This window comes from Scyliorhinus torazame, chromosome 2, assembly GCF_047496885.1.
Source record: "Scyliorhinus torazame isolate Kashiwa2021f chromosome 2, sScyTor2.1, whole genome shotgun sequence".
In the NCBI taxonomy this organism is placed as follows: domain Eukaryota; kingdom Metazoa; phylum Chordata; class Chondrichthyes; order Carcharhiniformes; family Scyliorhinidae; genus Scyliorhinus; species Scyliorhinus torazame.
The window spans coordinates 70774925-70788290 of NC_092708.1; the positions used below are offsets into that span (position 1 = coordinate 70774925).

Below are 13366 nucleotides of genomic sequence, written 5' to 3' on the forward strand. Positions count from 1 at the left end.
CGAATTTTCTCAACTGATGAAGGAGCTACACTACCAAAGCTCGGGATTCCAAATAAACCTGTTAGACGTTAACCTTGTGTTGCAAGACTTCTTACTGTGCCCACCCTACTCCAACGCCAGCATCTCCACATCATGAGTATATTCTGGACAGATATTATTAGATTTTTGGATACTAAAGGAATTAAGGTATATGGAGATTATGCAGGAAAGTGCAGCAACTCTGATGTTATCGAATGAAAGAACAAGCTCGAATGGCTAACTTCTGCTATTTCTTATGTATGAAAATATTAAAATAAGTGATTTGTACTATTTAGTGATGCAATAAAATGCTTAAAGCATCCACAATCAGGAAAGTCTTTATGATGTGGAGTACATGGTACAAGCAAACATTTTTTGTTACAGGTCCAAAATCCTTCCAGGGCTATAATAACAGTTATATAAACCAAGTGCTGCCCTACATTCAGCAAGATAGCAACTGAAGTAATGACCGTATCAAAAATTCACTATGCACTAACTAGTTTCAGTTTACAGCAGCCAAAATATTTTACATGTGGACAGTTTCAGATTACAACTATGCTATTTTCACTTATTTAAACATTAGTGCTGAAATTGACATTCAAACCATTAACTGCACTTTAACCCAATATTAGCAATCATGGAAATATACTGCGAGAATCAATGCCAGTTTTCTAGATTGCATGCATTATACTTGTTATGTAAAAACATTTTGTAGCATTTCAGATTGTGCCACTGATATTTAACAGCTACAGCTCAAACATATTCCTTTATTAAGTGTACTCAAGTATGTGACAAAATGTAGGAATTACATTAAAGTATAACTATATAAAATAATTAAATGAGTTAAATTATTCCTATCTTAGAAGAATGAGGTGTCTGATGAAAATGCTCCAGCTAGACGGAAATCATCTTTTAACATAACACAGTACATGCGTTGTGGTAAAGATTTGGAATATGGCGCAGGACGTGGTACAGTTGTCCGAAGAATTATTTCACGTCCAGTTGGAGGAGGAAATTCCGAGAGTGCTCCTGAGCTTGACCTGTGTTCATCAGAAGAAACTGGCTTTCCAGATTCGTCTTCAATCGGAGTCAGAGTAGCTGCCTTGAAAACAGAAGAGATTTATTTTACATCATTTTTGTCTGAACAGTGGTTAGAATACATTTATTCATTACTGACAAAAGACAAAACAGTAATATAATTCATAGACTTTAATGTGGAAGCTGGAAATGAAATTGACCAAACATGTAGATGCTGAAAGTGATATTGGCAAATACACTTTTTTTTAATGATTCAATAGGCCCTACAATTAAAATGATAAATTGTTTTTGTAATGTAAATGTATATTTTAAAGTTCAAACGCGATTCATGATGTAAAACAGACTTCCGTTGGAGGAACACCGTATTTTTCATTGGAATTAGCAATTTGATAACAATATCAATACTATTTCAACATTTTCAAATATGTAAAATAGCATACTTGCTATTCCATAATACTAATGACATTCTCAGAAAATAGTCTGGTCCGGTAAAGCAGATGGGCCATAAAAATACAATCATGTTTGAAACATTACGGTCCAAAACTTCCGATCTCCGGATCGTCAGAACCCAGGGATACCTCCCAAGAGTGCTATGGAACCCCTTGGAAGTCCCACATATTGACTACACAGGAAAATGCCAGGGAAGTTTGGACTTCCGATGGGCAATTCAGTGTGTCCGGAACCCTCCGAAAAGTCACCACCTCAGAGTTAGAGTCAGAGACTTCAGAAGGTTGAGACTTACTTACCTGAATAGCTATCCAGGAAAGATTAGAAGGATTAAAACCCATTCTAACTCATGGGTAGTTTGCAATTAACTTCTCAACTTTCCACTGGAGCTAGTAAGGAGAAAAGTGGAAGGCAGAGAAACAGATTGAACTGCCTAGTTTGGCAGGGGGGTGGGAACCAGAGCATTAGGTCAGCGGGAGAAGTAATTGAGGGAGAGCTACAGACTAAGGCCAGTAAGATTAAGAGGAAGAGCAGGCAGGGAGTGGTTGGTCAATGCAGTGGGGCTGGTGGGCAGAAGTGCATTAGTTTCAATACAAGGAGTATTTCAGGCAAAATGAACTTAGAGCTTGGATTAGTATGTGGAATTATGATCTTGCTATTATAGAAACTTGGTTGAGGTAGGGACTTCCGGTTGCGGCGATGACCAGCTATGCTGCACGTTTCGGCGGCTCCAGCTCGAACGGACCTTCGGGCTCTTTTAAGAGCCCCAACGGGGAATTTTTTCGGGACGAAACCCGGTGTGGGGTGAGACAACATGGGGTCCCCCCCAACGAAAAAGAAAAATATCGGCGGCGGCGGCCAGATCGCGAAGAATCCTCGAGGACAGGGGCAGAAGGAAAAAGGGGCAAGATGGCGGCGGAGGGAGCCCAGGCGACATGGGGGCCAGACCAAGACGAATTTTTGAGACGGTGTGTGGAGCTGCTTAAGAAGGAGGTGCTGGCCCCGATGCTACAAGCAATTGAGGGCCTTAAGGAGGCACAAAAGACCCAGGAGATGGAGCTCCGCGTGGTGGAGCAGAAGGTGACGGACAACGAGGACGAGATCCTGGGCCTGGCGGTCAAAACGCAGATGCACGAGGCGCTCCACAAAAAGTGCATTGAAAGGATTGAAGTCCTAGAAAACAGATCACTGAGAAAGAACCTTCGGATCCTGGGTCTCCCCGAGGGAGTGGAAGGAGCGGACGGCGGGGCTTACGTGAGCACGATGCTATGCTCGCTAATGGGAGCTGAGGCCCCCTCGGGCCCATTGGAAGTGGCCCATCGGGTCCCTGCGAGGAGACCAAAGGCGGGAGAATCACCTAGGGCGACGATCGTGCGATTTCATCGCTTCAATGACAGAGAGGTGGTTCTGAGATGGGCCAAAAAGGTACGAAGTAGTAGATGGGAGAATGCGGTGGTACGGGTGTACCAGGATTGGAGTGCGGAGGTGGCGAGAAGGAGGGTGAGTTTTAATCGAGCCAAGGAGGTGCTACACAAGGAGGTGAAGTTCGGGATGTTGCAGCTGGCGCAACTGTGGGTCACGCACCAGGAGAGGCATCACTACTTCGAAACGGCGGAAGACGCATGGACCTTCATTAAAAACGAGAAACTGGATCAGAACTGAGGGACTGGTGTTGGAGGGGAAACGACAATGCTGATGTATATAGAGATGTAAATTGGGGGGGGGGGACACTGAGAAATGTGGACGCCGGTGGGGGGGGGAAGAAGAGACATAGGCGGGGGATGGGGAATGGGAGTGGGGCGGCAGAGGGAGCTGCGCCACGAGGGGCGGGATGGCTCTAGAGAACACGGGGCTTATTGTTCTTGTTCCCGCGCCAGAAAGATGATGGCGGGAAGATAGGCGCAAGGTAGATGGGAGTACCCCACACGGGGGGGTCAAGGAGAGAGCGGGAGAAGCCGGGGTCAGTTGAAGTCAGCTGACTTTCGGAAGCAATATAGGGGGAGTAATCATGCTAGATGGGGATCTAGCGGGGGGGCGGGGGGGGATAACTGGGTTGCTGCTGCAGAGATCGAAGAGGAACTGGTAAAGAAAAGGTGGTCGGGGCGGGAATGCGCCGCCTGGGGAACGGGTGGGTGCGCGGAACCGGGACGTGGGACTGGCCTAGAGAGGGTGATGGCTAGTCGACAGGGGACGGGGGCAGGCAGCCCCCCCCCAGTTCGGCTGATCACGTGGAACATGAGGCGCCTAAATGGGCCGATTAAAAGGGCCCGAGTGTTCGCGCACTTGAAAGGACTGAGGGCAGACGTGGCCATGCTTCAGGAGGCGCACCTGAAGGTGGCGGACCAAGTTAGGTTAAGGAAAGGATGGGTGGGACAGGTGTTCCACTCAGGACTGGATGCAAAGAACAGAGGGGTGGCCATACTGGTGGGGAAACGGGTGTCATTCGAAGCTAGGAACATTGTAGCAGACAGCGGAGGCAGATATGTGATGGTGAGTGGCAGACTGGAGGGAATGGAGGTCATGTTGGTTAACGTATATGCCCCGAATTGGGATGATGCGGGATTTATGAAGCGGATGCTGGGACGTATCCCGGACCTGGAGGTAGGAAACCTGATAATGGGGGGGGGGGGGACTTCAACACCGTGTTGGACCCAGGGTTAGATAGATCTAGATCTAGGACCGGAAGAAGGCCGGCAGCGGCCAAGGTGCTTAGGGGGTTTATGGACCAAATGGGGGGAGTGGATCCGTGGCGATTTGTTAGGCCGATGGCCAAAGAGTTCGCCTTCTTCTCCCATGTTCACAAGGTGTACTCCGGGATAGATTTCTTTGTTTTGGGAAGGTCACTGATCTCGAGGGTGGAAGGAACGGAGTACTCAGCCATAGCTGTTTCAGATCATGCCCCACACTGGATGGACCTGGAACTAGGAGAGGAGAGGGAGCAGCGTTCACTCTGGCGACTGGATGTGGGATTACTGGCGGATGAGGGAGTCTGCGGAAGGGTGCGGGGATGTATCGAAAGGTACCTGGAGGCCAATGACGACGGGGAGGTCCGAGTGGGAGTAGTATGGGAAGCACTAAAGGCGGTGGTCAGAGGAGAGCTGATCTCCATCAGGGCCCACAAGGGGAAAATAGAGGCCAAGGAAAGGGAAAGACTACTGGGGGAGATTTTGAGGGTAGATAAAGAATACGCGGAGGCCCCGGATGAAGGACTATACAGGGAGAGGTGGCGACTCCACACGGAGTTCGACCTGTTGACCACAAGGAGGGCGGAGGCACAGTGGAGGAAGGCACAGGGGATGAGATATGAATATGGGGAAAAGGTGAGTCGCCTGTTGGCCCATCAGCTGCGAAAGAGGACAGCGGCGAGGGAGATAGGGGGAATTAGGGATGAAATGGGAGCTACGGTGCGGAGGGCAGGGAAGATAAACAAGGTGTTTAAGACCTTTTACGAGAGACTATATAGGTCCCAACCCCCGGAGGGAAAAGAGGAGATGCGGCAGTTTTTGGACCAATTAAGGTTCCCGAGGGTGGAGGAGCAGGAGGTGGAAGGCCTGGGGGCGCCGATTGGGGTGGACGAGGTTTCCAAGGGGCTGGGGAACATGCAGGCAGGGAAGGCCCCGGGACCAGATGGGTTCCCGGTGGAATTCTATAGAAAATATGTAGACTTGTTGGCCCCGCTGCTGGTAAGGACCTTTAACGAGGCCAGAGAAGGGGGGGCCCTACCCTCGACAATGTCGGAGGCGACGATATCGCTAATCTTGAAGCGGGATAAAGATCCGCTGCTGTGCGGGTCCTATAGGCCTATCTCACTGCTAAATGTGGACGCCAAGTTGCTAGCAAAGGTGCTGGCAACGAGGATAGAGGATTATGTCCCGGGGGTGGTGCACGAAGATCAGACAGGGTTCGTAAAGGGTAGACAACTAAATGTCAACATGCGACGGCTATTAGGGGTGATAATGATGCCCTCAGCAGAGGGGGAGGCAGAGATAGTGGCGGCAATGGATGCAGAGAAGGCATTTGATAGGGTGGAGTGGGAGTATCTATGGGAGGTGCTGAGGAGGTTCGGGGACGGGTTTGTCAACTGGGTTAAACTCCTCTATGGGGCCCCAACGGCAAGTGTGGTCACAGGTCGGAGTATTTTCGACTACACAGGGGAACAAGACAGGGATGCCCGTTGTCCCCATTACTGTTCGCGTTGGCAATTGAACCACTGGCCATAGCGCTGAGAGACTCCAGAAAATGGAGAGGGGTGATTAGAGGGGGAGAGGAACACCGAGTGTCACTCTACGCGGATGACCTACTGCTGTATGTGACGGACCCAGTGGGGGGAATGACAGAGGTCATGCAGATATTGAGGGAGTTTGGAGATTTCTCGGGATATAGGCTTAACATGGGAAAGAGTGAGCTTTTTGTGATACACCCTGGGGACCAGAGTAGAGGGATAGATGGCCTACCGCTAAGGAGAGTGGAAAGAAACTTCCGATACCTGGGGATTCAGATAGCCAGGAGCTGGGGGACCTTACACAGACTCAATCTGACACGGCTGGTGGAACAAATGGAAGAGGATTTCAAAAGGTGGGACATGCAGCCGCTGTCACTGGCGGGCAGAGTGCAGGCAATTAAGATGATGGTCCTCCCGAGGTTCCTATTTGTGTTCCAATGTCTCCCTATACTGATCACTAAGGCCTTCTTTAAAAAAATAGATAGGAGCATCACGAGCTTCGTGTGGGCAGGGAAGGCCCCGAGGGTAAGGAGGGGGTTCCTACAACGTAGCAGAGACAGAGGGGGACTGGCGTTGCCGAATTTGGGCGACTACTACTGGGCCGCCAACGTGGCGATGATTCGTAAATGGATGATAGAGGGAGAGGGAGCGGTGTGGAAAAGGTTGGCAATGAAGTCCTGCAAAGGGACGAGTTTAAAAGCGCTGGTGACGGCGCCACTACCGCTCTCCCCAAAAAGATTTACCACAAACCCAGTGGTGGCGGCAACATTAAGTATCTGGGGGCAATGGAGGAGACAGAGAGGTGTGCTGGGAGCCTCGGTGTGGTCCCCGATCAGGAACAACCATAGGTTTGCCCCAGGGAGGCTGGACGGAGGATTCCAGAGCTGGCACCGGGTAGGAATCAGGAGAGTGGGAGATTTATTTATAGACGGGACGTTTGCGAGCTTGGGAGCGCTTGAGGAAAAGTATGAGCTGCCCGGGGGAAATTTCTTTAGATATATGCAGGTGAGAGCGTTCACGAAACAACTGGTGAGGGAATTTCTGCTGCTCCCGACACAAGGGATCCAGGACAGGGTGCTTTCGGGGGGGTGGGTCGGGGAGGGCAAAGTGTCAGAGATATACCGGGAAATGAGAGAAGAGGGGGAGGAGTTGGTGGGCGAACTGAAGGGAAAATGGGAAGAAGAGCTCGGGGAGGAGATTGAGGAGGGTTTGTGGGTGATGCCCTAAGCAGGGTAAATTCCTCTTCCTCGTGTGCCAGGCTTAGCCTGATCCAATTTAAGGTGCTGCATTGAGCACACATAACGGGAGCAAGGTTGAGCAGGTTCTTCGGAGTGGAGGACAAGTGTGGGAGGTGCGGGGGAAGCCCGGCGAACCACACACATATGTTTTGGTTGTGTCCGGCACTGGAGGGGTATTGGAGGGGAGTGACGGGAGTGATCTCGAAGGTGGTGAAGGTCCGGGTCAAGCCAGGCTGGGGGTTAGCTATATTTGGAGTAGCGGATGAGCCGGGAGTGCAGGAGGCGAAAGAGGCCGATGTCGTGGCCTTTGCGTCTCTAGTAGCCCGGCGTAGGACTTTACTCATGTGGAAGGAAGCGAAACCCCCCGGACTGGTGGCCTGGATAAACGATATGGCGGGGTTCATAAAACTAGAGCTGATGAAGTTTGCGCTGAGAGGATCGGCTCAAGGGTTCACCAGACGGTGGCAACCGTTCCTCGACTACCTAGTGGAACGTTAGAGGGAAGATAGATGGCCAGCAGCAGCAACCCGGGGGGGGGGGTAAATTGTTTGGGTTTTTGGAGGGGGAGAGGGGGCGGGCGGGGAGTATTACTTAGTGTTATTTGGTTAGTTTACCATGTTAGTTAAACAATGTTATATTGCAGTTATCATGTTACCTTTTTTTTTTATTTGTAAGGGAAAAAATTGTGTTTGAAAACTTTAATAAAATATATATATTTTTTTAAAAATAGAAACTTGGTTGAAAGAGTGACAGGATTGGCAACTAAACATTCAAGGATTTAGATGCTTCAAGCAGGATAGATGTGGATGCAAAAGGGGTGGGGGAAGTTGTATTATTGATTAAGGAAAATATCACAACTGTGCTGAGGGAGGACACTTTGAGGGTTCAGGCAGCAAGGCAATATGGGTAGAGCTCAGGAATAGGAAGGGTGCTGTCACAATATTGGGGGTTTAGTACATAGCCCCTAACAGCCAGCGAGAGATAGAGGAGCAGGTATGCAGACAGATCTTGTAAAGATGCATAAACAATAGGGTTGTTGAGGTAGGTGATTTTAACTTTCCCTATATTGACTGGGAAACACTGCTAGAGGTGTGGATGGAGCAGAATTTGTGAGGAGCGTCCAGGAGGATTTCTTGAAACAATATGTAAATAGCCCAACTCAGGAAGGGGCCATATTAGACCTGGTGCTGGGGAATGAGCCCGGCCAGCTGATTAAAGTTTCAGTAAGAGATCATTTCGGGAATAGTGATTATAATTCTGTAAGTTTTAAGCTGCTTATGTAAAAGGAGAAGAATGGTCCTCAGTGAAGCTGTTAGACTGGGGAAAGGCTAATTGCAACAGCATTAGGCAGAATCTGGAGATTGTTGACTGGGCGAGGCTGTTTGTGGGAAAATCAACATCTGGCATGTGGGAGGCTTTCAAATGTCAGTTGATTAGAATTCAGGGCCGGCATGTACCTGTGAGGATGAAAGTTAAGGAAAATATAGGGAACCCTGGATAACGAGGGATATTATAAGCCTTGTCAAAAAGAAAAAGGAAGCATTCGTAAGGTCTAAAAGGCTTAGGACGGATGAAGCCCTTGGAGAATACAAAGCAAGGAACTTCAGGTAGGAGTTAGGAAGGCTCAAAGGGGTCATGAAAGGTCGTTGGCAAACAGGATTATGGAAAATCCTAAGGCGTTTTATACATATGCAGGGGCTGTTTATCACAGGGCTAAATCGCTGGCTTTGAAAGCAGACCAAGGCAGGCCAGCAGCACGGTTCAATTCCCGTATCAGCCTCCCCGAACAGGCGCCGGAATGTGGCGATTAGGGGCTTTTCACAGTAACTTCATTTGAAGCCTACTTGTGACAATAAGCGATTTTCATTTTCATATGTAAAGAGCACGAGGGTAGCCAGAGAAAGGGTTGGTCCATTCAAGGATACTGGAGGGACTCTATGGACGGAACCAGAGGAAATGGGAGAGATACTAAATGAATACTTTGTCTCAGTATTCACTAAAGAGAAGGATTTGGTGGATGAGGAATATAGGGTAGAGTGTGCAGATATTCTGAGTCATGTTGATATTAATAAAGAGGTGTTGGGCATCTTAAAAAGCATTAAAATAGATAGAGCCCCAGGGCCTGATGGGATCTACCCCAGAAAACTGAGGGAGACAAGGGAGGAAATTGCTGGGGCCTTGACAATCATCTTTGTATCCTCATTGACTACAGGTGAAGTTCCAGAGGACTAGAGAGTTGTTCCATTGTTTAAGAAGGGCAGCAGGGATAATCCAGGAAATTATAGGCCGGTGAGCCTTATGACACTGGTAAGGAAGTTATTGGAAAAGATTCTTAGAGAAAGGATTTACTCACATTTGGAAACAAATGAACTTATTAGTGATGAACGGCATGGTTTTGTGAAGGGGAGATCGTGCCTCACTAATTTGATCGAGTTTTTCGAGGAAGTGACAAAGATGATAGATGAGGGAAAGGCAGTAGATGTTGTATACATGGACTTCAGTAAAGCCTTTGACAAGGTACCCATGGCAGACTGGTACAAAAGGTGAAGTCACATTGGATCAGAGGAGAGTTGGCAAGTTGGATACAGAACTGGCTTGTGCACAGAAGACAGAGCCAAGCAATAGAAGGGTGCTTTTCTGAATGGACAGTAGAAGGGTGCTTTTCTGAATGGAAATCTGTGACTAGCAGTGTTCCACAGGGATCTGTTCTGGGGCCTTTGTTGCTCGTGATGTATATAAATGACTTGGAAGAAAATGTAGCTGGTCAGATTAGTAAGTTCGCCGATGACTCAAAAATTGGTGGAGTTGTGGATAGTGAAGAGGATAGAGCAGGATATAAACTGGTTTGAGTCTTGGGCGGAGAAATGGCAGATGGAGTTTAATCCGGACAAGTGTGAGGTAATGCACTTTGGAAGGTCCAATGCATGTAGGAATTACATAATAAATGGTAGAACTCTTACAAGTACTGACAGGCAGAGAGATCTGGGTGTGCATGTCCACCGATCACTGAAAGTGGCAACGCATGAGGATAACGTGGTCAAGAAGGCATACGGTATGCTGGCCTTCACCGGACAGGGCATTGAATATAAAAATTGGCAAGTCATGTTGCAGCTGTACAGGACCTTAGTTAGGCCTCGTTTGGAACATTGTGTACAATTCTGGACGTCACACGCCAGAAGGATGTGGATGCTTTGGAGAGGGTACAGAAGTGGTTTACTAGGATGATGCCTGGTATGGAGGGCATTAGCTATGAGAGGTTAGATGAACTCAGTCTGTTCTCACTGGAACGACGGAGGATGAGAAGTGACCTGATAGAGGTCTACAAGATTTTGAGTCACATGGACAGAGTAGATAGTCAGATGCTCTTTCCTCAGGTAGAAGAGTCAAGTACTAGGGGACATAGGTTTAAAGTGCATGGGGAAAAGTTTAGAACTGATGTGCGAGGCAAGTTTTTTTTTTTTTACAGAGGGTGGTAAATATATAGAACGCGCTGCCTGGGAGGTGGTGGGAGCAGGTATGATAGCGGCATTTAAGGGGCATCTAGACAAATATATGAATAGTGTGGGAATGGAAGGATAAGGACTCCGTAAGTGCATACGGTTTTAGTTTAGGCAGGTACCATGGTCGACGCAGGCTTGGAGGGCCAAAGGGCCTGTTCCTGTGCTGTATTGTTCTTTGCTCTTTACATGCTTACTTGCTGTCTGTAACTTCTCAAAGTGAATTTGGGATCTTTAAACTCTCTACTTACCAGAATATAGCAGTCAATGCTGTACAAAGGAGGCGTGGTTTCTACAATAAATCTTTCCACTGCTCCATGAGGATTGCTGCACTGCGTAAGTTTGGAAGGATCCGCCATAGGAAGACGGGTCCAAAAAATCATAGGAAATTAAGTAGGTAACTTTTTATTTGATCTGGGTCAGAATTAGGGATTCCAACTCAGATCGGAAGTTCTGGCCAATGAAACTGAAGTCAGAGACTCAAAATATGTTTTATCATAGACAGCTGCCAGTTATACATTGCCCTAAAAAAACTGCATCTACATGAGGGATGACACGAAAGGTAATGGAGGAGAATGGCTGGTTGTTACCTCTTCAGTAGATTCAGCCAGCTTGAGAAGGGTTGAGAGAAAAGTAGTATTAGGAGAGAAACACAATGATGAAGAAAGGAAAGTCAAATCAGATGGTTAATAAGGGGTTAAACTAAAGTTAAAATAAATATATTCCTATTTAAAACATGAAAACATACCCGTTTGACATAAAACATTAAAATGATCACTAATTTAGACTTATTCACTGGGATTTATCATACACACAATCAACAATTAGAATTATGCTACAAAGCAATAGATATATCAAGCGATTCGGTCGGTCAACTGTGAGAAAAATGCTTTAAGAAGCTATCTTTTTCCCCAAACACTTAAGATATTGATCAAAATCATCATATAATTTAATTTATTTTCCGATGCTGAAATTTTAAGGTAACTAGGCATTTGGGAACTTGCTATCTGAGGCTAAAGTTTACATGTGAGTATATGCCTCAATCTGAAGAGACGGGATTAGAGTTTGTACTACTTGCTGGTTTAGCCAGTTTGATGAAGTGATGCATTAGAGGCAGGGGCAGTTAGAAAGGAGGAATGAAATGCCCAATACTGAAAACCAACTAACAATATTGGCTATCTGTACATGCCATTAAATTAACAGTGGAGCACATTTAAGCGAAAATGCTACAAATCGTCAAACAAAAAACTTGCCCAGTTTACTCCCCTGAGTAATTTGTTAATTTTACTTCACAATTTGCTTCTGCTGTTTCTAAAATGTGGGACAGTTTTCATTGAACAGATAGTCATTCAATTGTAATTCAATTGACTACCAAGCTTATTACCGCTGTTGCCCTTGGATCTCATTTGCCGCCACAGTTTTGAAACTGAATAATCTATTAATTTAAATGTAACAAAATTACTTTAAATGTGCTCCACTCTATAATATGTTGGCAGGTACTCTATGTGCTTACTAGTGTCAGCATATAATTGTGATTACTGGTGATGAACTGGATTTATTGTTGTGATGCATTGTTATGATCCTAGACTCCTAGACCAGACTTCAACGTCTTTGGTAAGATCCGGTTAGGGACCAAGTCTGAGATGTAAGACTTGCTAAGAGTGTTTTGAACAAACAAAAATGAACTTTACTGTACAAAATCAATGATAAAACAATTTACAATATCAATTTTAAATTCTAACATTCAGGGTTAAGATGTGAATTAACAGGCAAACTGTGGTCAAACACACAACACACTGCACAATAAATGGCAAATGCAACCAAGGCAGAGTCCATGAATTTCTCAACAACCCACCTACACATCAGTAAACATGGTCAGTCAACCAATCTTGATGAAACTCCGTCTCTCTCACAAGGGATTCCACTCTTCACCTTTGATGATCTCACCATGGAATTTGCTCAAAGGTCCCTCCAACTCAGACGTCCTCAATGATGGCTCACCTTGCAGGGTTTTAGTCTGGTCTCCAAAGACTCAGTTTCCCTGGATTCCCAGGTCTACACTCCAGCAGCAACTAACAAGCACAGCTTCAGCAGTATACTACTGCTCCTAAAGGGTACCTTGGCCCCAACTGCCTACAGCAAATTCACCAATTTTCTGCTGCCTTCTTAGATCTTCAGGGCATCTCCCAAGTCCTCTTTGATCGCGAGGTCATCTCCTGAACCCTTCACCACTTAAGGTCTGCCACTTGCAGTCTTTTATCTGCTTGGCAATTTAACTAGGACCTCTCCCTGTCTGGAACACCATTTGGGTCCTCTCCTTGACCCCTGCCTGGGACTCTCTGAATATGATGCCCCACTTGCTGGTCACAGAACCTGATTCTTTGCACCATTTATTTATAGAAAGTCTTCACTTTCAGGTGCATGGGCCCGATCTCAGTCCAAAGAACTACAGATATGAATTGTACAAGTACTGGTTGCTTCTGGTCCTCGCATGCATGAAACTTCAGGGGCAGATCAGGATTTGGAATTCCTGAGCACTGTTCTACTTTTAAATATATAAATAACCTTTATTGTCACAAGTAGGTTTACATTAACACTGCAATGAAGTTACTGTGAAAAGCCCCTAGTCGCCACGTTCCGGCGCCTGTACGGGTACACAGATGGAGAAGTCAGAATTCTCAGCTGGTACAGGAATTGAACCTGCGCTGCTGGCCTTGTTCTGCATCACAAACCAGCTGTCTAGCCCACTGAGCTAAACCAGCCCTGTTAAGGTAAGTTTGGATTTCATAACACAGAAAACAGAAAGCCAACTTTCCCACAATAAACAGAACAACAGCGCCTATACTTTCTCAGGAAACCAAGGAAATTCAGCATGTCCACATTGACTCGTCCAACTTTTACAGACG

General features: G+C 46.7%; 1 protein-coding gene across 4 annotated transcripts in view; it reads right to left on the reverse strand.

Moving 5' to 3' along the window:
- Positions 1–340: 340 nt before the first annotated feature.
- The window catches only part of rab3gap1 (RAB3 GTPase activating protein subunit 1), a 122563-nt gene continuing 109537 nt past the window's right edge, over positions 341–13366 (reverse strand). For 2 of the 4 annotated variants that reach the window (XM_072472599.1, XM_072472606.1), the window contains exons 24-25: positions 11051–11071; positions 341–1120 (exon numbers count right to left, since the gene is read on the reverse strand). In XM_072472599.1, coding sequence (XP_072328700.1) covers positions 878–1120; positions 11051–11071 — 264 coding nt within the window. In that variant the 3' untranslated portion in view covers positions 341–877. The remainder of the gene's footprint in view (positions 1121–11050; positions 11072–13366) is intronic. The other 2 variants (XM_072472616.1, XM_072472627.1) reach the window with 1 other exon arrangement.